Consider the following 27,642-nt stretch of genomic DNA (forward strand, 5'->3'; position numbering starts at 1 on the left):
TACATAACACACGTAGACACAAAGAAAACAAGCGGACAACCACTGGAACAGCATACTACACCCTCAAGAAATTAGAAAACAAAAAACAAGCTATGGCCACTTATGTTTATTAGTCTGAAAATAAACATTAACTGTGCTTTCTAAGTGCTTTACTGAAAATCTGATGCAAAGAGAAAAATGCCTGAATGAGTCTATGTTGCCATTGAACTGACGAATAGAGGGGAAAGTTACATTGCATACTCTAACGATAGCATAATTTTTGTGTAGATGCTTGCTGTGTTTCAACTTTGAAACCACTTCAGCATTCCGGTATAATTACTGCTACTTAAAAATGACAGTAAATCAAGTGTAAAGAATCCCATGTTATTCCCTCCTTAATAGAGAAAAAACAACCAATACACAAAAATGGCAACAACAAACAAACCAAAGACTACCATAGAAAACACGTCCTAATGTTCTTTCTGTTCAAACACTCCCTTATGCATTTTAGTTACAAGGGAATGTTAGTCTCTGTAGCTATCTTGAAAGAAATCAAGTAATCAGAAGCAATCATCAACCTAAGCATTTCCTCTGCCCTGAGCAATGACTGTACCGGTGCATTTTAGAACAAACCCCACCATTCAACTCTGTCTATAACAATTTATCTTAAATGACTCAAAGCAACCATGACATTCCTAACAAGAACAGTATAGCTAAATGTAATTTAGAGTATAAAGCAAAATACAAGTCTAATACATGTTACAAGTTTTAATATTCTACTTGCTTGTAAAAATCTGACATCCACACAATCAACAGAATTTAAAATATCAAAGGCTTCATTTAATCTCAGATAGCTTCAGTTTACATTTTGTTCCACCAATGGCGCTGCTGGGTTCAGATTTAGCCATTTTGGTGTGGTTACCTGTAAAATGCAATCTGAGAGACAAAAAGTGCTTTCACTGAGGCAGTAAAAGACAACCTCAAATGTTTAATTCTAAGCGGTAAAATCCAACTATGCGAGTTGTTAAAAGCAGTTCAGTTCTTCCAGGTGTTAATTACGATGTTCTTAAGGAACTTATCAGCAAGGGAAAATACTACGCTTACAACTAATTTACTCAAAGATGACTTTAAAATGACTTCTAATACAACATACAGTTCTTTCAATCCTTTTAAGAAGTCACTTTAAAAAGGAATACAAGTTTTGGAAATGAGACAATTAAACATTCTCACGCTGCTCTCAGAATCAAAACTTTATGGCAGTTGGCATACTAGAATGGAAAGAATTTTAATAATTCATTGTGCAAAGCAATCTGAAAGGAAAAAAAAAAAAGGAAACAAGGGTTATGTTTGAAATAATCTGAAATGCCATTAGAAAGACACAGGGAGAGAGTTCTTATGATAGGCTTTTTATTTGTTTTAGGTGCAATCACAAAACCCTCACAAAAGTAAGAACTAATTAACAAGGGGGAGGTTCGTTATTATCAAAAAATCACGTTACTACGATCTTCAGTAGATGCATTACAGATGATTACTTTAAATTAAGACAACAAATCCAAAACAGGAAGAAAACAATCTTCAGTTGTTGTTTTTGTTTGCACCGTTATACATAATATCTGTTCAGTTTTAGAAAATTAGACCAACTACTATAAGCATTGAAAAGTTACAGAGCATTTTGTTAAGAGAAGACAAAATGAATGATAACACACCCAAACCTGGTGCTTTCAATTAAGCAGAACTCCCAATTACACAGTCGCTAACCTTAATGGGAATTTTACTTTGAATTCCAGGATTACATACAAAAGGCGAAATCTTTACCCCATTGAAATTGAGACAGAACTCCCACTTCACTTCAACAGAGTGAAGACTCACCATAAAAAGTCACCCCATTGTTGAGTGTTACCTGCCATAAATACACCGGAATAAATAATTGACACTATATGAGAAAAAGACTGCAAATGCCTCTATAAATAATAAAACCATACACAGGGCATACATTTCTTTATGCAAAAAAAAGCAGTCAGAATGTCAGAACAAAAGGCTAGCTAATTATCTACATCCAACAAGAGCTTTAACCGACCAGTAAAACCATTATTTTATTTACAAATGGGATGAAAGCAAGCATTTCCCAGATTCTTAACTATGCGCACACTTGCAGAGTACAGTAAAACTAAATGCACTGATGATTTCAAGCAACCTTTTGGTTTCTCTGTTGTCAGAGCCATTGTGGTGGCAGAAGCTCGCTCTTGTCTTGAGAGGACAACACGGAAAGAGATCGCTGAAATACAGCACTGCTACAGCAGAGGTCAGGTACTGGCAGCAGGAAAAAAAGCTACATGTGAAAACCACCCACCTTCCAATGACACAGATAGTTTCCTGCAAAGCATTTATCCACGTGAAAATACATTGATTGCTACAGAGCTTAAGGAAGAATTCAAATTGATTTTTTCCATGTATTTTACACTAATTTACTATTAAAGCAATTACAAGGAGCTTGTTTGTATATCCTGTATCTGACTTGTTCTCCTGCTCCAATTATTAAGCGTACATGGATCCTCCGTTGTCTGAAGAACTCCATAGAAAAATCCCTCTTCTGTTTGAAGAGGCAAAGCCGACCACTTTGACATATATGCAAAAACAGAATTTGGACATAGTGCAAACAGCTCAGTAAACAATGCTGATTACGTGTGATGTAAGAGATCTCTCATGCAAGCCATTATTTCACTAAGATAGATTCTCTCAAATCTACCTGAATTACTGCTGTGTTAAAATAACAGTTGACTCTTGCTTTTGCTCAAATGTAGTTTCCTTTAAATTGTCGCTGTATTTCTCTGCAGAATACGAAAGTCTTAATCTCCCAAGCCACAGCTTTTGGAATTTAAATACACAACACTAAGTGATCATTTTAACAGTGGCAGAAGCAGCTCTGTAAACAAACTTCAGTGGGAAATCCTAATGAAATCCGAAAGAGAAACCTGGAAATTTGCATAAGTAGATCCCACATACCCTGGCAAGTTTCTTTCTGATGTATTTCTACTACCCCTTGCTACAGCTTTTCCTGCTTGCCTGCCACAAACACAGCTCACGTGAAGCCCTGAGTTTGACATACAACCCAGAGCTCTCCGACTGATGCTTGTGCAGCTTTTTTCTTACCGCCCTCGCTTCATATTGGCTACAGCAATCCCCGAGTAGAGCAACTGCGCAGCAGGCAGACACATTTTCCAGGGAAACAGGAGGGTGGAAGGAGAGCTTTGCCTCCTACGTGGAGATTAAACCTCAGCGAGTTTACCCAGAGCACTTCTGGATGAGGTCTACGTTTATGAGCTTAAAGGAAATAGGGAAAATAAATACACATACAGATTAAATATTAAAATCTGTCTATAACCACGCTTTGATAAATATACAATAGAATTAAATCCTCTCCTCGGTACGTTACGTACCAAATTAACGTGGCCATGTTTCTGGCGTTATCCCTTTGTTTACTTTGCAGGAGGACAGCAGTCAGTCCCCAGCTCGGCTGCCCCACTCCTGCTCCCAGCCCGGCTGATGGGAGCGCTGCCATACACGCCAGGTTTATTCTGTCACTGCCTCCCACTGCCCTCCCCCTGCTTTCCCCCTCTGCCTTGGGGTCAGCAGTTTGGAGACTGTTGTGGAAATAGTTCTTTCCCAACAACAGCTTGTTTTGCACTTAGGGCCATAGGTGGCTCTAGAAAACCCGTTATTTCTGTGAAAAATCAGTTTGCAAAGAAACACACACAATAGCTTGCTAGTGTCCTAGGCTGTGAATTCAAAGCTGGCCTCATATAGGGCAATGCAACCCATACGCACAGCATCTGCACCGCTTCAGGTCACGACATACAAATCCCGAAAATGACCCCAGCAAAAACAAAAGCAACCGCCAAATAACACTCTGCCCTCAGCCCTTCAAGTCATTCAGAATAAGCGTGCATCCTTTAAAACTTTGCCATCTCATTCAACAATCCTCTCGCGTTAATTAGGTTCAACGCTTGCTCTGCCAACGCTGGAGCTCTCATCTTTTCCATCTTCCTGTACTTCCTATCAAAAGAGAAAATATTTTCTTCTTCAAAATCAACTGGCTAGGAAGAAAACAGAAGGAAAAACATTGCGAGCGTGGCTCTTACAGACTGTCACTTTTCGCACATAATTGACGACCTCTGTCAGCAGCACGGATGCAGAAGCAACACGTATTTACCTCCAAGCAACCGCTTCTGCGTGCTACGTCGTTTCACCCAGCCAGCCCCATAAACATCTATTACAGCTCTATATGCATACAGGTTTAAAGTAGCGTGTCTTGCATAAATGCAACAGCAAAGAGGATCCCTACGGTGCCTCATCATTAACTTTTAATCCTTGACAGATTGGTTGTTCTGGGCCCTCCCCAGCCAGCATTCACTTGTGTACGAATTCCCGCTTATTAGGAAGAGGCGGGTTGCTATTTGGGGGGGGGGGGGGGGGGGGGGGGGGGGAGGAGGGGAAGGGTGTTCTTTGTTCTTCCCTTTTTAAGAAAAAAAAAAAAAAAGAGAAGGAAAACCAGCACCTCAACAAAGGAACAGCTACAGAATTAAAACATACATTCTCCCTCGGCCCTCGTTTCAGATTTCGTTGGCTTGCTTTTGTTGTCGTTGAACACAGAGCGTTGGTGCCCCGACACCCACCCATCACCCATAGAGATGAGCCCAGCCGCCATGGGGTGCGCTCCAAGCAAGATGTGCAGTGCCACACAGGGCAGCCTGGGTGCACAGCAACTGCTGGACATCTGGGGAGAGTTTTTTGTTTTGGGTTGTTTTTTGTTTTTTTAATTTCACATTCCACGCTCATCATGATTTACTGTTCAACTTTTGCAAGAGATAAGAGATTTCAAAATCAAGATATTGAAATAACTCTTCTAATTTTGTTACGATTGACCTTCTTAGCTTGAGTGCCAGGGATTTTTTGTAATCTCGTGTCCTCACCCCAACTCGATCGTTTTACATTGTTAAATAATATTTAGAAGCTGTATTAACATGAATTATTTTGGCCACGTTTTCCAAACACTTTCTGAAATCTTACATGAGAAAACTCTGAAGTATAACCCAACCATGGCAACAACGTAAACATCGGCTTCTTTGGGGTATCCCGAAGTAAACACTCATAGCAGCCCAGCAGAATTTAAACACAAAGGAATATCCCCAAAGTAAACTTTTCCCTCATACAAAGAGGCAGCAAGCTCTTTCAAGACTGGTGATTACAGCATGTGTTTAGGAAAGGAGATTTTGAAGAAAGAGTGATGGGAGAGTGCTCTCTGCCACAAAACCCAGTCCCGCCGTGAGGAACAAACCCACTCCAGCCAAGCACCATCCGGTGTAGCTACTCACCTTTCACAGCGCTTGCTTCTTTCAGGTTGTGAGACAGAAAGTCTATGCTGGCATAGGCGCTCATCTCCACTCCGTTGACACCTCCGTTCAGGACATGCCTGGCTTTTGACCTGGCTTTGTCACAGCCTGCCAGGCTGCCGTCCACCAAGTCGACGGCGATGTAGTTGAGGCCATTCTGGAAGCCAGCCGAGGTCTCCCGGCACATGGGGCTGCTGCCCTGCTCCTCCTCCAGGCCTTCACTTTTCCTGAGGGACACGTTCTCCACCGAGGCTGAGTTGTGCCTTTTGGGGTTGTGTGCAAAGGAGGGGGACACGGGGGTCACAGTGGTGGTGGAGGAGAAAGTTTCCGAGCTGTGCCTCCTGCGCCCCTGGGGGTCAGCCCGAATGACCTTGGCCCCGCGGTTGGGGTCTGGGGGTGGGCTGGAAAGAATGAAGGCCTCCACCCCGGAGAGGGTGAGCCTCTTCACCCCGGCCGTGGGGCTGGTGACCCGGGCACTTTCTGGCTTCTGAACGATGGGTTGGGGTGGGGTAGTGGCCATGCCAAAGGTCATCTCAGTGTAATCCCCGCTGTCGGATGGGCTGGACAGACAGGCCACCCCCCCAGCCGCCTTCATGTAGCGCCCATCGGGCTGACTGGTGCTGGAGGAAGAGCCAGGCGAGAGCGCTTCCAAAGAGCCCACCGAGACTGTGCCTGACTGGGAGGGTGACTGCGAGCTGAAGTCGATGTTCATGTAGTCGGAGAGAGGGGAGCGCCTCTGCCCTGTGCCTGAGCCCAGGGAGGAGGCTGGGCTGTCGGTGGGCAGCGAGGGGGGAGAATAGACAGCGGTGTCCCCGAAGTCAATGTTGATGTATTCCCCGGGGCTCTTGGGCTCGGGAGGCAAGGGGTGCTCGTTCATGCTTGGCAGCATCGTCCGCAAGGTCTCCAGAGAGAGGCGGCTGGGCCGGACGGCCCGCTGGCACCGCTGGCTGAGGAAGCCCTCGGTCCGGCTGTGCCGCAGGGGCGAAGGCACCGTGTGGCTGGAGGGGGCGAAGGTGCCGGCCGGGGACAGAACCGCTCCGCACATCGCCTCCTCCGGGATCATCCTGCCCGGAGAGTTCATGAACACGTACTGGTCGCTGTCCTTAGCTGGGCCCTGGCTCTTGTAGGAGCGGGGCAGGGAGCTGTAAGAGTAGCAGCCGGGTTTGAGGGGCTCGCCAGCCCCGTGCCCTGCGGGGGCGAAGAAAAAGTCCGGGGGGGTGAGGGAGGGAGCCTGGGACCCGTGCTGGGGGTCTCGAGGGGACATGTTGATGTAGTCGCCGTTGCTCAGCCTCCCGTCCGAACTCTCCACGGACAGCTTAGAGCCGCACCACATCCTCATGTAGCCGCTGTCGTCGGGGGAGCTTTCCCCCGGCGAGCTGGTCTTATAGCTGCTCCCGTTGCCGGGGGAGCCGCCTCCCACCCCCGCTCGGGGCTGCAGGATCTGTTTGGGGGCCGACACGCTGGTGGGGCTCATGGGCATGTAGTCATCGCCACCCCGCCCCCCCCGACCCAGGGCCGCGGCCACGCCGGGGGTCATAGGCATGTAGCCATCGTCATCTCCGCCCCTGCCTCCGCCTCCCCCCCCTGCCGGCGGCCCCAGGTTGGTGCTGCTGCTGCCGGAGCTGCGGTGCGAGCCGATCTCGATGTCGCCGTAGTCCTCGGGGTACGGCGTGTAGGTGACTTTAGGGGAAGCCCCTGCCGGGCAGGAGGGGAAGAGGCGGCCGGCGCTGCCGGCGAAGGTGGCCCTCATTAGCGTGTACTCGTCCAGGGAGGCGGAGGAGACCTGCGGCGGGGCGGGCCGCTGCCGGCACGGGGTGGTCAGCGAGTAGGTCCGCTTTCGGTGGCCCCGGTCAGCCTCGGGGCAAGGCCGGTAGCAGAGACGGCCGCTCGGGGGCCGCTCCATCGCCATGTAGCCATACAGATCGGTGCCGCCGCCGGAGTCCCGCACCGGGGGGGTCTCGGCCACCGATTCGGGTGTGTTGCTGCGGTTGCTGGCGGTGGAGGAGGAGGAGAAGGGCCGCGGGTCGCCGCCCGGGCTGGAGCCGTACTCGTCGAAGGACATGAAGCCCGCGTCGCTGGGCGAGCCGGACACCGAGGCGCTGCCGCTGGACGGGCGCTGCGGGTGATGCGGGTGGGCCGGCTCGGAGCCCAGGCCGCTGCTGGAGGAGAGACTGACGGGGCTAGTGGCGGAGGGGGGCGAGTGGGAGGCGGGCATGGACATGGAGCGGCTGCTTTGCAGCCCGCCCCCGGCCAGCACGGGCAGCAGCTTGCCCGCCGGCCGCCCTCCGCCGCCGCTCAGCGTGTGCGAGCGGCTGAGCGGGGTCCGCACGGGGCCGGGGCTCATGGGGCTGCCGGCGGCCGAGCCCACCCGGCAGCCGTCGCCCTCGCTGGCCGTCCGCACCCGGCACGGCGCGGCCCTGCTGCCGGCGGCCAGGCTGTCGGTGCGGGATCGGCGGAGCAGGCCGGTCTGGCTGGGCGGCAGGTTGACCAGGTGGTGGTGCCGGCGGCCCGGCACGGTGATGGGGTGCGTGGCCGAGGGGCCGCCGCCTCCGGCCGCCCCCCCGGAGGAAGAGGAGGACGACGACTGGCTCTTGCTGCGGGGCCGGAACTCGGACAGCTCCTTTAGAGCCTTCATAGCCTCCAGGATGGTCTCGTGGATGTTCTGGGCCACCACCGAGTCGTCCGCCTGCATCCACAGCTCGCCGGGCCCGGTGGCGGCCGAACGGCCCACCTCGATGAAGAAGAAGCTGTCCGAGTGGCCGCAGCGGCGGATGTTCATCAGCTGCAGCGTGACCGAGGGCAGCTCGCAGTTGAGGCGCACGAAGCCGATGGTGCGGGCCGAGAGGCAGAGGCGGTGCACGCCGGTGAGGTTCTTGCTCTGCCCCAAGCCTTTGGGCTTCAGCGTCACCTGCCAGACCTCCCGGTAGGCGGCGGCGGCCGGCGTCATCAGCCCGTAGTCGGGCTCCTCGCCGGCGGCCAGCGCGGCGAAGGGCGAGGGCAGGGGGCGGTGCGGGGAGCCGGCGGCCGCCTTGCCCTCGCTCAGCAGGTCGGTGAGGGCGCGGTACCAGCCCTCCTGCTCCTGCTCGTTCTCGGCCGCCACGGCAAAGTACTCGTCCTTGGTATAGAGGGCGATGAGGTACTTGTGCTTGGCGTCCGCCCGCTTGTTGATGTTGAGGCACGAGTCCAGCGCGATCACCCGCTTGGGCGCCCCGGACTTGTTCCTCCATTTCTTCTCGCTCTCGTAGTACTCCAGCCGGGCGCCCCCCGCCTCCTCCCCGCCGCCGCCCGGGCCGCGCAGCACGAAGAAGCGCTTGTGGCCGTGCTTCTGCTTGCGCAGGTAGCCGCACTTCCTCACGCCGCGGTTGTTGTTGTTGTTGTTCAGGTTGGGGCCGGGCGGCAGCCCCGGCGCGGCGGGGCTCGCCATCCCCCGGCCGCGCGCTGCCGACGCCGAGCGGAGATGGGGCTGAGCGGCTCCGCCGCGGGGAGAGCGCGGCCGCCCGGGTTCCTCAGCCGCGCCGGGGCCGGCTCTAAGCGGCGGGCGCTGCCGGCGGCCGCCCGACGTCCTGCCCGCCTCGGCTCCCGGCGGCGGCGGCGCCCGGCCGGTGCTGCTGCTGCCGCGGCGGCTGCTGCCTGTGCCGGCGGGAGCGTGGCAGTGAGTAACGCATCGCGCACCGAGTGCCCCAACTAAAGAGCAAAACAACACGTGACCGCCGAGTTACCGAGGCGCTCGCACACCGAGACGGGGCGGGACAACGCCGCCGCCGCTCTCGCCCCGCATTGGCCGCCGCGCCGCCCGAAGGACGGCTCGATCCGCCAATCGGATGGCGGGGCGGGCCCTGAGGCGCGAGGCGGCAAGCTACCATTGGCCGCCCGGCGCCTCGCCTCCCCCCGCCCACGGTCCCCGGCTCCCCTCAGGCGCTGCCCCGCCCCGCCCCGCCTCCCCGGAGCGTGCCTGCGGCGCGAGAACAAACGCGCCCGGCGAGCTCGCGCGTGGGGCGGTCGTTGGGGCCGTTGGCGGGCCGGCAGCGGGGCGTAGGGCCTGCGGGGGGCCGCTGCCGATAGGGGTGGCTGCGGCGGGCAGTTGCTGAGGTTGGTGGGGGGGGCGGGCCTCTCTCTCTCCCGGCTCAGCCCTCTGCCGCCACCAGGTCCCCCCCGCAGCGGAGCTTCCGGGCGTGTGCGCGCGGTCCCCCATCACACGCGGGCGTGTGTGCGTGCGTCAGCCCTCCCTACGCACGCACGCAGCGCCCACACTCGCAGCCCTTCCACCTGGCGGGCGCGCATCCCGCCCCCACCGCTATCTGCGTGCGGCGGGGAGATGCACGGATCGGTTCTCCCGTTGAGGCGGGGGTCACGCGTGCCGCCCCCCCACCCCACCCCGCGGGGCCTCCTGGGGCCTCCCGTTGGTGTGCCGGGATCAATGAGCTCCTTTCTCCTCCCGAAGGAGGAGCGCGGTGAACGGCCCGCGGGAGGGGGCCTCGGGCGGGGTGGGGCCCTGAGGGGGCTGCGAGGCGGGGGCTGCGTGCTGCACATGCCCGGGGGGAGAAGGGATGTGGGGGGTCACGGCCTCCTCGAAGCGAGAAAAAAGACGAAAATAAAGGAAGAAAATAATTAAAAAAAAAAAAAAAAAAAAAAAAAAAAAAAAAACGAGGAAAGTGCTGCTAGGGAGATTCTCCCCGCGCTCCCTCCCGCCCGCTGCCCGGGTCATCGTAACCCGGTTAGAAATCAACAGCAGAACGGGGAGGGGAGGGAGAGGCTGGGGAAGACCACTGCGACCGCAGCGGCGGCAGGCTGAGGGAAAGCGGCTCCGGGAGGAGGACCTCTGCCTTCGTCATATGGGGAGCGCTGGCATTTACGTATGAGGGGGTAGTCACCTGCTTCTATTGTTTTTTTTTTTTTTTTAAGAGAGGGAACGGGAGAGAAAAGCAACCGGTGGAGAGCTGAGGCTGTGAGCTGTCCCTCGGAAAGAGGAGGGGTGCCCGCGGGGCAGCTCCCCAGTGCCGGCCCTCCCTACCCCACTGCTGTCCTCGCAGAGCCTCGCTGGGCTCCGCGTTGAGAAAATGCGCGGAATAGGGAACGGTAAATGCGGATGATACGTTCTGATTGCATAACAGATCTCAAGTTCCGCATGAAAAATCAAGAGTTGTCGCTTTTCTACCTACAGCTGCACTCGGTCTACAGAAGACTTAAGGGGAGCGAAGTTAGGTGAGGAACTGCTGCCCCTCCGAGCGGTCCGGGCACATATGCTGACAGGAGTCATCTGTCTGGAAACCCCTCGCAAATTTGGAAACATTTTCCCAGGCGTTTATGAAATACGCTCGGTGACCTTGAGCACACATTCCTGGATCTGACATATTAGAGAAGATGAATATTCATTCGCCTAAATGATATTTTCATACGTGTTACTCATTACTGTGCGGTCAATAAACATTTTGATATAGTGATTTGCAGCAGAGCTAAGCACGCAATTTGTACGACAGGCATTGAGACAGACTGGAATTCAAGATTGATTTCTATATTGATGTTGGTATAATATATAGCATTTAATTTTTAGTAGTGGTTGATGCGTAACAAACCCGTATTTTTCCCTTTTGAACATATAACTTTGATACAGAACACAGCAATTGATACTGAGGCTTGCATAAACTTCAGGTAACACCTATTGTTTCGTGATCAGCCCCCTAGAATGAGTGCCCCTAGTTTACATAGTTGATCTACATCCCAACTATATGCCTTCTGGAAAAATTTCCCAGTCCTTTCAGTGTAATTACGGCATCTTTAATTAAAATAAATGGACTAACGCCACTACTCCATCCCACCTTTCTGCTGCAGTTCACTGTTTCTACAAGCTGGCGTGTCTTATGCTTCCACTATTGCAATGCATCGTGTTAGCAGACCAGCTTTGATTTCTGTGGGCTTTCAGCGAGGCAGGCTGTGAGTCTGAATGGCTGAAGATTAGCACATGCTCTCCTGTGCCCCCGAGTTGGGCAGAACACAGGGGTGGACAAATAGGGACTGTAGCGTCTTCAGGTAATTGCAATAGATTTGCCAGAGGATGTTTGCTCAGATCATCTCCAAGGAATAATTCCATCATGATGAAAGAAAAAAAAATGATCTTGTTTTACCTCTCCCATTCCTTTTTGCCTGTCATATCTCCCTGCCCCATCTCTATTTCACCACATTTATCTTGTAGCTTGAGGTCTCTTCTGGGAATGCTTTGCCAATATATGAAGTACACCAACAAAATAGTGCTCAGAATCACATCTTTCAACTGCTAAACTTTGCTTTTGCCAGCATACCGTGTTCCAGCCATCTCCTTTTTCATCCAAGAAAAATAAGCTGTGCTGGGTAATGGTCAGACATCAGAACAGACTATCCGTGATAGGGGCCTTTGCCTACAGTTACATCAGCCATCAAGTGTTGCCTCCTTTCACCCTAAGCTGGCAGAGAGACGGCAAGGGAAGAGCAGCCTTTGCTTGTGGAAAGGGTGAAGTTCAGTTTAGATACAGCAAACAGAGTTTTGCCAGCACAGAGACTTACTGATTTCATGCTGCCACTCTTCAAGTATTTGGAGGTCCTACATGCCAAAAGAACGCATGTGATCCTTTCGTATATTTACAAATGTGCTTAGACTCGTGTTACTGAACTATATGGACGGATAACAAACAGTGATCAGCACAGCCGTGGTCTGCAAGCCATGAACCTCTCAAATGAGTTTTGCTTGGGAAGACTGCCAGAATGTTCAGCATTACCTGCACCTGGTCAGATAAAAGTATTACCTCTGGGGACATGCAACTGTTTTCAGGTGCATGTGGAAGCTTGATTCTACAAGCCCGGCACACGCAGGTTCCATCTTTAATTTTTTCTCACGCTGGGGGGATTGGAGCTCCAGGTGCTGCGAATATGTCGCTGTGTTTAGGTATTGCCCCAAATCACAGCCGGGTTACCCAAAGCGATCGGAGAGGCTGAGTGCATGAGTCAGCTGGATTTCAGAATCTGCCACGTGCTTCAGAAATACGGTTTTGTTTGTCCTTAGCCTAAATCTAATTTTGAAATACGTTTCAATCTGAGGATAAGGAGTAAGAGTTGAAAGGGATGTGCCTGATGTTTGGCTTGGCCGTTGCCTTCTACCTGCTGCCAGGATCACAGAGCTGATGGTAGTCAAGCCATGGGAAAAGCACAGAGAAAGATTATGTGCGTCAGCAACACTTTCTTGTACTATCAGGAGTACACTTATCTGTTCCAACAAAATAGAGTGATTTATATTTTGATGTCCTTGAACTTCCACATAAACAGGTGAAGTCAGTTTATTCCCTTGTACATTTGTTTGCATACTTGTGATACAGTGTCATTCTGGTTATACATTTCATAACCTTACTGTACGAGGACATGAACTCTCAGCAGCGTCTTCCTCCCTAACCTTTCTCAGCTCCTTTGAGCGCTAATGGGCCGTGACAGTTCCTGCCCAGGCGCGGGGTCCGCGGTACTGAGGGGAGAGAGGGGGGTGGGGAGAAGCGTCTATCCCTCTGATAGCTTTAGGGACCTGCTTTTTGATACAGCTTCTTGGCCAGCGTCAGCTGCAGGTGTGTGTTATGCCTCTGTAGCAGGAGCAGCAAGAAGGGGTATAATCTTCTCGTTCCCCAAGCTGCCACAAACACAACACAAGTGATGTTTGCTCGGACGTTTTAACACGGGATGGGGAAATACACGGGGAAATCTGGCACACGCCCAGTTTCCACTTCATTATTTTCTGCAAACACGGAGTTGGGGATTTTCCTATCTAGCTCACAATTTATGCTCCCAGTGGGGAGTTCAGAACACCACACTCCGGACCCGCTGGAAGAGAGCGTTCTGGGGACAGCAGCAGGCGAAGCCCACGCAGCCTGCGCACGGAGGTGATTCTCCAGGGGACAGGTACACTAAGACACGCTGCTGCGGGAACACACCTGGGGCGGCAGCGTATCCCGGGGCAGGACGGGGCCTCGGGCGCGGCCCCGCTGCCCGGCAGCGCGCATGCGGGGACAAGGAGTGAGGCGCGCTCCCGCGCCCGGTGCGCGATCGCGCCTCTCCAAGCGTACTCCCCACGGTGGCGCGCCGGTGCTGCCCCCATCCGGCGGTGGTTGGAGCCTATGCTGCTGTTGCACGAGGGAGCTCGTCAACAAATACGTAGCGCTCCTTGGAAACAATGCCCTTTTAAATTTTCATTTTGAAGAGATTTTGTTACGTCCTGCTCTGAGCTGCAGGGTTAGCCGAGATCTTTCAGGGCCTTTCAGGGTCTTTCAGGGCCTTTCTGTTCAAAAAGAGGCTGATGTTAGAATTCCGTATTCCTTTGATTCAATATTTACAGAAAATTCACCGAGGCCTTTTTGCCCAAGCACAACAGGACTCCAACAGAAGTAGGGTTTTGTTTTCCTTCTTTTTTTTTTTTCTTCATCTTTTCATTATTATTTTTTGCTCTGCTTTTTCAGGCTATTTCTTCCCAAGTGGCTCCTGTGTGAAAGCCCATTTGCTTTCCCCCTTCCCCAGCAGGTCCCTCCAGCATCCATCTGTTTGCCTCTTACTGCCTTTGGAGGCTGTTCCCCAGCCAAACAATCCCCAGCATTCAGCACTCCCCTCTACCCTACTGCTCCATTGACTGTTTCTCTTTGTTTCAGATCTGCTTTAGGTAGTAATTCTTTTTCTTCCCCCCCCCCCCCCCCCCTTTTTTTTTTTTGAACTTCAGAAGGGAACCCAATATCCTCAGTTATTTATCTTGACTCTGGGATAATTCTAACAGCAGGGGTTATGCAGTCCTGGGGCAGATTGTCAAGGGATTTTTATAGAGGCCCCATCACTGGAGCATTTGAAGCTAGGCAAATATTTATCAGGAGTGACACAAGTACAGTCGTCCTGACTCAGGGCAGCGTGATACCTGCATGATCTCATGTTTACTTCCAGTCTTGGTTTATTTCTATGATATATACACCTTATAAACAGCCCTGGGATTGTTACTGATGAAAGGGGAAAAACAACCTTCTCTCTTTTTTGTGTGTCTCCACTTGTTCTGCCTACCTATTTGATAGAGCAAAACAAGGAATGTAAAACTATTAACTATCCTAATTATTAACTGTCCCATTATCTTAGTGTTTAGGATATGCCATCAGTGCAATTCTTACCCATGCAAAACATTCACTGACTTAATCTGTGCACACACAAGCACCAGAAATGTGGGCACTACGGAGGAAAGCCTTGGCACTTTTTTTAGTGTGCTCCTTCAGTGGAAGTTTTACATGAATAATATGAGGAAGGCTTGCCCTCAGAATGGACTGATTGCTTTCCGAGAGGGTTATCATCTATCTGCATTATTTAGACAGCGTCTGGGAAACTTGCTGGAGCCTCAGGCTCCCATTGTGTTAGACATTGTGTAGATGAGTAATTAATGGTGGGCCTCCTTCTGTTTTGCTTAATGTATATATTGTACATATACAATGAGTTGAGGAAGGTTGCCGATGTGAGGAGTCAAATGGGAAAGGCAGTTCTGCAGCCCCGTACACAGTCTGGCTGGCAGAGAGGCTTCAGCCTGACAGTGGCCTCCCAGGTAGACACTGCAGGTACGTTTAGGGTTTAAAGAAGAACCCAAAAATGCCAACTTCACACATTTTGGTGTGTTTGGCCATATGGGGAAAGCAGGAAAGGCAGCACGTATGCTGAAGGAAGAGGTAGAATGTCTTTTTCAACGTATTGTTCCGTATTTTCAGCTGTGCAGTTTAGATGTAGCTATTCATTTCAGAATGATAATGCATACAGACAAAAGAAATAGGGAACTAATGACACTTGTTATTATCCTGTTTCCTGCATCCACACTAGAAACTGAATAAACCTTCCCACAGTCAGGGGGCTTGGTGGTACGGCTGCCACACTCACAGGTATGGACTGGATGGTGGGGCAGAAGAAGCAGAGGGCGTATTGCCAGGATTGCTCTTAACAAGCACCACCATATTTATGGATCTAAATAGTAGCAACTTGCCAGGATAATTACAATCAAGTCATTTCCACAAAAAGACAGAAAAAAAAATATAGGAAAAAAAGATGCCATGTATGGTCTGCTGAGTGCTCACGGACACAGAACAAAATGGTCACTTAATGATAATAAAATATTCATGTGAACATTACATTTTCATTACTGATGTGGGAGACCACAAAATCAAATAGAAGCGAAGAGTGAGCTTTCAGTTAAACTGCTGATTTTGCAAAGGAATGTTAGACAGCATTAATAACATGAAGAGCATGAAGTAATCATGGCAAATGGACATGTTTTTAATTTCATGCCTTGTATTTAATCATACAAGAAGAGAATATTTCTAGGTATTCCATTCCCATTTGCTTCTGTTTTTTTCTTGCCTTGTTCCCCACTTTGTTATTTTCTCTCAGGAGTCTCACTGATGCATAGAGATTTTTTTCCCCCCAGAGCTCACAGGGAATAGGAAATGTCCACTGGACCACACTTCAGTCCATTCAGATCATCTCATAAGGAGAAGAAGGCTGCATATTGGAAGTTCAAGACACATCTGAGCTCAAAAATTCACTTCCTTCTGAAGGGAACTGTAGCCATTTTTGGCTAAGGAGTTGTTGACTTGTAAAACCTTTTGAGGCAATGAAAGTAGATTGTTAAAAGGTGAATGACTTCAAACACAGATGTTGCAGAAACTGCAGCTGCAATGGATGTGGATCAGGTAGCAAAGGCTCAGTGCTAGCAAATCAAAGGAAACTCTTCCTGCAGCTGGAGCATTGCAAAGACCTGGCAGAACCCTCGGAAGTGCAGCCCCCTATGTATCTTTTTCTTACACCTCCTAGAGGGCTGAAAGAGCCTTTCATTTCTGGTACAAAGCGTTCTGGGGTTGTTTGCTAACAAAAACTTCTTTTGTCCCAGCTGACTCGAATCTGACGAAAGATCCTTGGATGACTCTGCCGCTCGGCCTTTCTTTTATCTTTCCCAGCCAGTGTATCTGCCCCACAGTCTCTGCAACACTTCCCTGGGATGGTGTCCCCCTTTGTAACAATATGACCTTTTTTTACTTTGTTTAGAAATACGTAAGAACAGTAAATGTGCAAAACATGTAACTGTATCGCAGTGGTATAAATTACACAGAGGTACGGTATTGATTGTGCAAAGATCAGATAGTTTTAAAGTCACTGAATGGCTGTCAGATTGTTAATTGAACATTTGCTGAAAAATGCCTATGGGTAAGTGATCTAGATATTGCTGCAGGATAATGGAATTTAAAAACAACATTTGTCTGCCACCATTCTGCCTTGGATGTATTTAAAGAAATACCAGGAAGCTGAAAGGCACGCTCCTCAAAACATTCACACTCAAACGTCCTTACATTATTAATCCTTTGGAGTGATAATAATGAAATAACCCAATTTAATAGTTTGATGATTTTACTTTTTAGCTTTCAGCTGGGTAAAAGGGTTTTCTTGATTTTCACACTTCTGAAGTCTGTCTATAGTTAATTTTCATTTGCTCTTTCCACGTGCAGGTTCAACTTTGTAACCATTCTGCACATATATCAAATTAGCCTATTACTTAAAACAAATTTATTGTCTCCAGTCTGACTTCAATAATTTAAAAAATATTACAAAGCATTCACTGTGAATTGTTTCTGTAAGACTCAGGAATACACAACAGTTGGTTCAGGGGAAGTTCAGGCTGGATATTAGGAACAATTTCTTCTCAGAAGTCATGGTGCTGCAGTGGCACAGCTGTCCAGGGAGGTGGTGCAGTCACCATCCCTGGAGGTGTTCAAGAACCATGTGGATATGGCACTGAGGGACGTGGTCAGTGGGCATGGTGGGGGTGGGCTGGTGGTTGGACTGGATGATCTGAGAGGTCTTTTCCAACCTTCATGATTCTATGATTCCCCTCTTTTTGAAAACAAGCCCACTGAACTGGCAATATTTTCTCTCCAGTTAATTAGTTTCAGAAAATTAATATCTGCTCCTCATCACAAATAAGCTCAGGAGAATACACTTTTTTAGTGCTGTATAGGCCAGGGTTATTTGACACAAATGCTGCAGCTGTTCTGTATGTTTTCAGAAGTGATGTTAGAGCTCTCTCTACTTTCTGTAATGAACTCTGGAGAACTAATGTCCCAAATATTTTCAATGGCTAAGATGAATGTATGCGTTTATTTCCTTGCCTGTCTGGATACAATATGACCACGTTAGAATTTATCAAAAACAAAACTAGAAACTTCAGGAAATGTTCTAGACATTATGGGAACAAATTTTAATAATTTCACTGAGAATCCAAAAACTGGAAGACACCTGTACTTTAAAGTTGCTCATTGCTCTTGGAGTGCTGTGCGTCAGCTGTTGGACAGATGTTTAGCCAGCAAGGGAAGTCAGAGGGGAGCCAAATGAAGACATCTGATTTTTTTCCTCTCCTCCCTCACAGACTGTCTGTTGTTGATGGTAGAGAGAGGGAAGACACTAGCTGTTGGATCATTTTTCTTTTAGGAAGGGCAGAATTACAGACTATCTGGAAGGGAGATTAAAAACGGAAGCCCAAAGTATCCTTAGTATGGTGGTGAAGATATTGAGGGGCAGGGATGGTATTCCTGCTAGTGCTCATTGTCACTTTAATCATTTATACTCTGCCCTTTTTTATGCATTTTCGTCTATATGGATCTTCATATTCCATACAAATATCAGTAGCTATTAGCTAAGGTGATTTTTAACTCCTGCTTTCTCCCAGCACTGGTATCTACTTGCTCCCACCTGACCTTTCTGTCCATTTGGCTCACATCTCACATATATTTGCTGCAGGCTCCTCTGTTCCATGAGCTGATGTACTAGATGCAGCTGATTGAAAAAAAAAAACCACCTTATTTTACTGATCAGATAGAGATAGGATCACTTGTCAACTCACAGAGGAAAGGCTGCAGAACCTTAGTGCAGTTACTGACCAGATACCTTGCACTCATAGGTATATGGGGTATATGACCCCATTGCAGGGCAGCATGAGGATCATTGCCTCATATCATGCCCTGATGCCTCAGTCTGATTCTCTATCATGTTAGCTGACATTACTACTCTCTTATCCACTGACACTGAGGAATACGAAGAGGTTACTTGGTAAGACCCCTTACAAATGGTTCAAGCTGGCAGCAATGAAGTTATTGAGAGAAGCCTGAGGGCTATCATAAGGGGCTTCAGGGGACTGGGGTTGTTAGTGGATGGAGTGGGAGGGAGTACAGGTGGTATTTTCCTCTGTCCTTTCAGTGGCAGGGAGGGATACTGAGAGGACAAGGAAAACCCATCTGATAAAGACATGGCTGAGAGGCTGGTGCCACCAGTCCCAGGGGGAAAAGAATTCTGGCCCAGGAGCTGTCTGGGCTCATTGACAGGGCTTTAAACTAGGTTTGAAGGGAGAAGGAGGTGATATAGAGCCTGTCCGTGACAGGACGGGATAGTATAGCTAAGTTAGAGGAACAAGGTGTTAATGGGGGCCTGCAACCTGCTACATCTTGTGATGATGAAGGCAACAGGGAATATAATGATAACTCAAAGGAATTAAGGAATTATTCTCCCAGGAGGTGACAAGACCAGCTGCCCAGCTAAGTGCCTTTACATCAGTGCATGCAGCTTGAGAAACAAACAGGAGGAGTGGGAAACAACCATGATACTTGAAAAAGTATGATTTAGCTGCCATCACTGAAACCTGGTGGGATGATTCCTGTGACTGAAATGTGGTTATTGATGGCTACAGGCTGTTCAGAAGGGACAGGTGAGGAAGGAGAAGTGTTGCCTTGAACATCAAGGAAGGAATAATGTGTGAAGAGCTGTCCCTAAGAAACAAGTCAAAAGCCTGTGGGTGAGAGATAGAGACCAAGGCAACAAAGGGAGCTTTGTGGTTGATGTCTACTATAGGCCACGTGATCACGAGGAAACTGTTGATAAAGCTTTCTTCCTCCAGCTACATGAGACATTGTGATCACCGGCTCTCGTCCTGCTGAGGCACTTCAACCACACTGATATCTGCTGGAAAAGTAGCACAGTGAGCTGGTGATCCAGGAGACTCCTGGAATATATCAAGGATAATTTCCTGAGCCAGGTAATAGACAGCCCCATCAGGGGGGAATGCAGTGCTGGACCTGTTGCTTAGCAACATTAATCAACTGACTGGTGATATCAGGATTGGAGGCTGCCTGGGATGTAGTGACCGTGCAATGGTGAAGTTCAAACTCTTGAGTGATATCAGGCAGGCGAAGAGTAAAACCAGGAAGCTTAATTGTAGGAAAATCCAAAAGCCAGCTATTCAGGGAGTCTGTTAATAAACCCCCCTGGGAATCTGTCCTGAAGCACAAGGGAGTGGAGCAGAGCTGGCAGATTTTTAAGGAAGATCTTTCCTTAGGGCACAAGAGCTCTCCATCTCCAGATGTAGGAAGTCAGGAAAGAAAGGTAGTAGACTATTATGGCTGAACCAGGACCTGCTGGTCAAGCTGGAGAGCAAGAAGAAAATGCATAGGCAGTGGAAGCAGAAACAGGTAACCTGGGAGAAGTATAGGGATGCTGCTAGGCTCTGTAGGGGTTGGGGTCAGGAAGGCCAAGGTCCAACTAGAACTGAACTTGGCAAGGGGAGTAAAGAAGGATAAGAAAGGCTTCTATAAGTACATCAGCTAGAAAAGGAAAGTCCAGGAGGACATACTCTCCCTAGTGAGTGGCACAGGCAGACTAATAATAAGAGACAAGAAGTCTGAGATATTCTACAACTTTTTGCCTTAGTCTTCACTAGTAACTGCTCTACACACAGGCTTTGACTGGATGGTTCAGAATGTGGAAACTGGAAGAGAGATGCCACTCCTGCTATAAGTGAAGATCAGATTCATGACCTCCTGAGGAACATGAACACCCATAAGTCTATGAGCCCTGAGGAGATGCATCCCGGAGTCCTGAAGGAATTGGCAGACATAGTTGCCAAGCCACTCTTGATGATCTTTGAAAAGTCATGGTGGTCAGATGAAGTCTCTGGTGACGATGACAAAAGGCAATATCACACCCATATTTAAGAAGGGTAGAAAGGATGACCTGGGGAACTATGAACCTATTAGCTTCACATCTGTGCTGAGGAAGATAATGGAACAGATCCTTCTGGTAGCTACGCTAAGGCATCTGGAAGAGCAGGAGGTGATATGGGGCAACCAGCATGGCTTCACCAAGGGGAGGTTCTGCCTGACCAACTTCATTGCTTTTTATGACGGTGTAAGTGTGTCTGTGGACAAGGGAAGAGCCACTGATGTCATTTATTTGGACTTCAGTAAGACCTTTGCCACAGCTTCCCGTAACATCCTTTTCTCCAAATTGGAAAGACATGGATTTGATGGGTGAACTCTTTGATGGACAAGAATCTGGTTTTGAGATTAAGAGATGAGGCTCCTAGGACCAGCTACATGCACTCTGTCTGGGGCAGCTTCACAAGCTATTGTGAAACTGCTTTTCTATGTGTTTTCTCATTTCCAAACCAAGAAACAAGGTGAGGCCTACAGCAATTCTTTAATCTCTTTCCACTTTAAAGCATTCAAGCATTTCTCTGATGTTCCTGGAAAGGGGCACAGATGACTGTGTCCCCTCCTAATGATGATGACTCCCCTGAAGAGGACCAGGGGACCATTCCACCTCCTGTGCTTGATGGTTCTCTCATGAAACATCTCCAGAATTTCACCACTGTCTAGAGCTTCTTGATTCCCTCTGAGACTTGCTTTATCCTTACAAAAATAAAAAATAGACAAGTAAGCCAACAAGAAAGCAAACAGCCAAAAACAAAAGCACAACATCACAAAAGCTAGCAAAGCTGTGCAATCTTATTTACAAATAATGTAGTTAAAGTCTTATTTCTCCAGACACAGCATATGAATACTCCCTCCTTTTGCACTGGAACAGTTTGCCCGGAGAGGTTGTGGATGCCCCATCCCTGAAGGCATTCAAGGCCAGGCTGGATGTGGCTCTGGGCAGCCTGGTCTAGTGGTTGGTGACCCTGCCTGTGGCAGGGGGTTTGAAACTAGATGATCTTTGAGGTTCTTTTCAATGCAGGCCATTCTATGAGTCTATGATTCTATGATTCTGTTTCACTTCTGCAGACGTACATAACCCCTGCTAACTGTTTCTTCATCCACTGTGTTCACATCACAATATATCCCAAATAAATTGCTCCATCTATATATTACAAAGTGGAGTAAAATGTGTTTGCTGAGTGGTAGCTTCCATTGTTTATGCCTCTCTCTATGGAGACCTTAATTTAGTTTCATCATCATCCCATGAGAAGGCCATCTCTGACTCCATCCAGAGTAATTCTATGGATCATATCAGCCGACTTAATGTCATTTTTTACCAAAAAAAACTGACAATCAACCATTGTCCTCCCGTTTTCTTGGAGCTGTTACACTCCTCAGGCCTGCAAGTGTCATCTGCATTTCCTTCTACCAAAATATATAGACTTTAATTAGCAGTATTAACAGCCATATTGTTTCTGCTTAGCCAGAAATCACCTGGGTCACTTCCTGCTTGTAATCTATCCTCATCATTTCTCTGTTCCTTTTTGTTGTTCGCATAGTTTAAAATATTACTAGAGTTAGTTTGTATTTTGTATTTTGTTTGTTTATTAATATATATTTTTTTTCTCCATGCCATAGGTAAAAGCATTGAATATGATCTTGGACAAGAAAGGTTCTCTGTAGCACTGCACTGGTGAAAATTGGTAGGATTTAGTTAACGATTACATATTAAATTTCCAAGTTATACAGTTTGATCTCATTTAATAAATATTTTCTTGATTTTCTTCTGATGTTAATAACTTAATCAGAATGTAATATGGTATCAGTGTTGCACAGGTGTGTGAAAGCAATTATTTTGTCTTATATATTTATATATACTTACCTTTATTAAATAGACCAAATTATGGAACTTCTGATCTCATAAAAATACTATGCAATTTGTTTAACTTAACCTGTTTTGCATAAAATCACGTCGACTGACAGTAATTATGTTACCATTTCTTATTTCCTTATGGACAGAGTCCCGAATCAGCTGTTCCATTCTTCTGCACAGAACCAAGGTCAAGTTAGCTCATCTACAATTACCCTGTTTACACTTATGAAATAGCAGTGCAGCATTGGATATTTCCTGGCTCCTTTGATTTCCACAGTATGCCAAGGCTTTTTGCCAGAAAGCACCAGTACAAGATTCCTTTTAAAAGCTTTAAATAAGTTACCCACTCCTGCCAGTTATAGAAGTTAATAGATGCTCTTTACCATTCACTTAAAAAAATATCAAAATAGATGGTATTTCAGCAATACAGACTCTGTTTTCATTTCTAAATGCAAAATGTAAATATTCACGGAATGCTTCTTTTTTTTCCCCCAGATAGCAATGGAGCTGTGTCATCACTGGGATTACTTTTGCCCTGAACAGTCCTTCGCAAATGAAAAATAAAGCAAAGAAATGTTCTTATTTTTTATCTCTGCTTCTGCATAAATGTAGTTTACATACCACTATACTGCATTTATTAATGTATGAAATTTGTTAATTTTGTAAGTGTCCATGGGCTTTCAGTTGCTTTAATGACAATTGTTATCCATAATTGCATTTCAATCATTCTATTGCATGTACATGCTTCTTACAATAATACTAATATACTCTTCTGTACACTTACTGTAATACACGTACTAATCAACACTGTATCAACTGTATCAACAATTCTGTATATACATCTTTAATCAGATCACTGTCATGTACTTCCTGACAAGTGCTAGTTTTAAGCTTAGTAACCAGTGGCTTTCATGACTCAGAATGGAGCATAATGCAGTATTACCTGATTTTCTTTGTGACAGAGATTTCAGTCTGTATGTTTTAGAGGATCTAGGGCACTGTAGGTAACACAGAACAAGATCATTAGCAAGTACTATTGTATTAGAAACTTTTTAGTGACAGCATTTCTTTCTTCATAGATATTTGTTCTTGCTTACAGAAATTACACAGAGCGGAAATGATCTCACCTTACTTGATAACACAGATATCCAGATCTAAGCTCGTCATTCCCTAGGGTGTACATGCCTCTGTCCATAGTGAAAAACAGACATTTTAGAGCTCTTTGAATATGACCTATTTTAGATGCTTACACTAGAATGGAATGAATCATGCCTTAGAATGCTTTTTTTTCCCCGTAGAAAACAGAGGGAGACCAGAGTGATTAGTCCTGATCCAGTTCTTTGCACTGCAGTGATGTACATCTGGTCAATTCTTACTACTGAACAAAAAAATGCTGGTTATATAATTATGAGGGAAAAGTAAAGAAGCAGCTGAACCTGTGAATCTTCAAGATTAAAAAAAAAAAAAAAGCCATTGCTTTTCTTCACAAAAATAACAAACTGGACTATGATTCTAAGAGTACTTAATTATTTTTAGTTAAGTTAGATGAAAGAATTTGAAGTTCATAAGTAAACAGCTTTGCAATAAGTAATAATTCTAGAAGTAGATATTACCAAACCTTAAGGTTACTGTATGTCATATGAATCATATTAATCCAGTCAATAAAGCATTCTCTAATTCCAGTAGCTATTAATTAAATTAATTTGTTCTATTTTTCTTTGCTCTACCCAAACATTACTTTTACTACTCTTGAAAAAATTATTTTTTAAAGTTTCTAAAATTCTAAAATATGTTTGAAATTTAAAGTTTAAGGTGGATTTTTTTCCATTTACAAGTAAATGACAAGGGTATGTACAATTTGTTAGAGATCTATCTGAAGGTATGTGTTGAACCTGATTTCAAGTATCTATTGTATTAGCTTATCAGTTTAGGAAAAGATTTCAGCATGCCGAATGTGTACAAACAGTGAGATCGCTTCAAATGGCTTTGGCCAATGGGTGAAGAATTTCTTTAGCATTTGACAGTTCTGCTCTAGTGATGAAGAGGCAGGAAGTCCTTGGAATGAACTATTGGATTTCATTTGTTTTGTAACACAGGTTTTTTAAATTCACTCATGGGCTCACCAACACGATCTAGATAAACATCAATATATTCATTAAACTTTGAATTTGAACAAAGTTACTGGATCATCAGGTAGAAGAACTCTAGAAATAACAATACATTGCAAATAAACTCTAGGTAAGTAAAAATCCAATGTTAGAAAATGCCTTTCCTATTGTTGATGTTATTTATTTGTTTCCTTTACAGATTGAAGGCATTTGCAGTGTTGACCAGTTCTCCTCTGCTTATATAAACTGTGACAACAAAGCATGTGGACTAGCTAAAACTTTCTCACTACCTATCACTGTGGATAGGAAAACCTGTCATGCAGGCCTTTAAGCAAATCCCTCAAAGACTTAATCATGCACAACATCAGAGGTTCTTGTTGCATGTGTGTCTATACCAACCAGGGACTTAAAGGAAACAACAATCCATGAGATATGTATCATTTGCTACAAATTATGCAACCGTGCCAAATGCTTGAATACCTCTGAAGCACATCGCGTTATGCCAAGGACTCCCCACCTATCTGAGCCCTGTAGATCTCAAGAGTAATTGAATTTGTTGATGCAGTTATAGAGTACAGAATTCTTCCATTTATGTGGCTAGCAACAGACTCACAGTTCTCTTAGTATTGGATGTACTTAAACTGCAGCCTTCTTGTCCTCACTTGGTTATGGCCACACTGCCTCTTTTGCTGAGTATGGCAAGAACTAATTAATTTAAGAATTAATGCAAGAGTATGTCTTATAAAGATGTCCCTCTATATGTAATACACAGCATTTCTACCACAACAGATGTTTTGTCAAAGGTTTCAAAATGCATATGTATCTCCATTTTACACGCAGTCTTCAGAAAGACATCTGCACACCTATGTGGTTTCCAGGATTAACTTGCTTTAGCGTTCCTACCTTCTGTAGGAACAACTGAGGGATTATCATAAGCATTATGGTTTCTGGTCACTTCTGGATCTTTAACCCAAATAACGTATTTCTGAGTTGGTTATGGGTAGCCTTCACCACAAATTAAAAGCAGCTCTGGTATTTATGTATCCTGATGGATGGCAAAATGTCCATCCATCTCTTATTCTGTAATACATATCGTCTCCATACAAAGATGATCTTCCTCGAGTGGCTAGTGTCTAACATCATTAGCACCTATAGCTTCGGATATGAAAACTAAAATACTTCAGTGTGCAATACCACAGTCTCACTTCCTGTAAATGTAAAATAACCCTCATATGAAATCTGCCAAATTGCTCTTGATCACTGTTGTCCCTGTCTCCCATTCTACCATTTAGTGCAGATTTATACCTATCCAATGTGGCAACTCCTGCATGGCCTAATGAATAGAACACAGCTTTATTTTAATGGCAAGTACAAGATAGAAAAAAAATGATGGAATGATTTTCCTGGCTCATTTTCATTATGCTTCAGCTTTGGACTGAACTTTAAAAGGTAAATCACCCAACTCTTGACTACACAAGCATTTAAATAACTACAGAGATTCTTAGCATTTTTTACCTTTGGTGACTGTGGATTCATGTTGACTTTAAACTGACTTAAGGGTATTAGAAAAGAAATTTTCAGGCAAAGATAATACTCTGTTGTGGAATGGATATTGAGCAATTAGGGAAAGAAGAATATTTTATCATTCTTGTCACAGAGGCTATTTCTTGGGCAATGGCTACCTGCTCCTTTTTATCTTTCCCACCCATGCCATATTGCAGCAAATGTGGCCGCAGGTGCCTACACTGGATGAACACCTGCCCAATCTGCGCAAGAAGGAAAGGAAATCAAGGGATGTCATGCTCACTAGTTTTGTGTACTCAACTCAGGAGAGTGACAGAAAGGAGAAATGAGAAGACAGTTAAATTTAGCATGATTAAGAAGAGAGAGTAGAAGAAAATGGCTGTGACCTTCAGAAGCAGCTTTTGCAGGAGATGGAGAGCAGGTAAGTCTAAACACACTTTTTTCAAAGGCAGAACACCACTTTCTGTGTCTGTCAGCCTTTCTATAACAATGCATCTACTACAGTGAGCTGACAGAAACCTTACAAAGTTCAACAGAGTCCTGCACCTAGGGAGAAACAAGCACAGGCACCAGGACATGCTGGGGCCACCCAGCTGAAAAGCAGCTCTGCAGCAGAGGACATGGGGACAGAGTGGTGGGGACACCACTCTGGACATGAGTAAGCAGCGTGCCCTTGCTGCTAAGAAGGCCAATGGTATCCTGAGCTGCATTAGGCAAAGAATTGCCAACAGGTCAAGAGAGGTGATCCTTCCCCTATACACAGCCCCAGTAAGGCTGGAGCAATGTGTCCAGCTCTGGGTCTCCAGTATGGGAGAGACACGGATGTAATGGAAAGGGTCCAAAGAGGCATAACCAAGATGGTCTGGGACTGGAGCACCTCTCCAGTGAGGAGAATCTCATCAGTGTCTGTAAATACCCAAACAGAAGATGCAAAGAAGATGGAGCCAGGCTCTTCTCAGTGCTGCTCAGTGTCAGTACAAGAGACAAACTGTAACACAGAGGCTCCCTCTGAACACCAGGAAGCAGTTCTGCACTGTCGGGTGATGGAGCACCATCATGGGCTGCCCAAAGGCTGTGGGTTCTCCTCCTTGGGGATCTCCAGAAGCCACCTGGTTGTGGGCCCAGGCAGCCTGTAAATCTGTGTAGTGGCTTTTTACACCAGTTTGCAGGTAAAATTTTGTCCTTTCTCATTCCATGTTGCAAAACAACAAATAAAATATGTTTTGTGTGAAACTACATAAGCTCATTCTTTTACCCTCAGAGATAGATCCTTTATATAGTTCCATAGAATATTTATCCCTGCTTTCTTGCCTTAACTACCTTATAATTTCTGCAATTATTTTTGTAACATTACTATATAAAAAGCTTTACAGAATTCAATAAATTCCCTGTGTGATTTATTAAAACCTTTTCTGTATACAATTTTTCTGTCTCCTGCCCCAACAGAGAATCTGTTTTGTTCAAAAATCTGCTCTCATTTAATATTTCAGTTGTAGTGCATTTCTGGCTGTTGTGCTTCTGATCACAGAAGTGCATTATTGCTACTTTCTCTACTACTCAAAACGTCTCAGAGTTCTCCTGTTCACTTTGCTCTAAAAAAATCTGCGTAACACAGTAGAAATAATTCTCATATGAGGTAAACAGTGCCAACCCAGGATCAAGTTTTTCAGTGTTGTTAATACACAGACTGTAGTAGATGGGGAATAATTGACCCTTTCTTCAGTTGAAAGTGAATT

General features: G+C 46.5%; 1 protein-coding gene and 1 long non-coding RNA gene across 10 annotated transcripts in view; one reads left to right on the forward strand and one right to left on the reverse strand.

Moving 5' to 3' along the window:
* Window positions 1-9,027, reverse strand: part of IRS2 (insulin receptor substrate 2) — a 43,730-nt gene extending 34,703 nt beyond the window's left edge. For 2 of the 4 annotated variants that reach the window (XM_015277882.4, XM_015277886.4), the window contains exon 1: window positions 5,352-9,027. In XM_015277882.4, the coding sequence (XP_015133368.2) occupies window positions 5,352-8,793 (3,442 nt within the window). In that variant the 5' untranslated portion in view covers window positions 8,794-9,027. Of the gene's footprint in view, window positions 1-1,369; window positions 4,074-5,351 lie in introns of those variants that run through there. The other 2 variants (XM_015277883.4, XM_015277884.4) reach the window with 2 other exon arrangements.
* A 279-nt stretch (window positions 9,028-9,306) lies between these two features.
* LOC101749095 lies at window positions 9,307-27,143 on the forward strand. Of its 6 annotated transcripts, XR_006931976.1 has the most exons (7): window positions 9,307-9,458; window positions 10,272-10,445; window positions 10,531-13,280; window positions 20,164-20,883; window positions 22,040-22,104; window positions 22,770-22,936; window positions 24,582-27,143. It is a non-coding gene; the product is annotated as an uncharacterized LOC101749095 (long non-coding RNA). The 6 variants fall into 6 exon arrangements; XR_006931977.1 differs by lacking the exon at window positions 24,582-27,143 and having other exon boundaries at window positions 22,421-22,868; XR_006931979.1 differs by lacking the exon at window positions 24,582-27,143 and having other exon boundaries at window positions 20,164-22,104; window positions 22,770-22,868.
* The last annotated feature ends 499 nt before the right edge of the window (window positions 27,144-27,642 follow it).

The sequence above is a fragment of the Gallus gallus genome, chromosome 1 (assembly GCF_016699485.2).
Source record: "Gallus gallus isolate bGalGal1 chromosome 1, bGalGal1.mat.broiler.GRCg7b, whole genome shotgun sequence".
Lineage (NCBI taxonomy): Eukaryota > Metazoa > Chordata > Aves > Galliformes > Phasianidae > Gallus > Gallus gallus.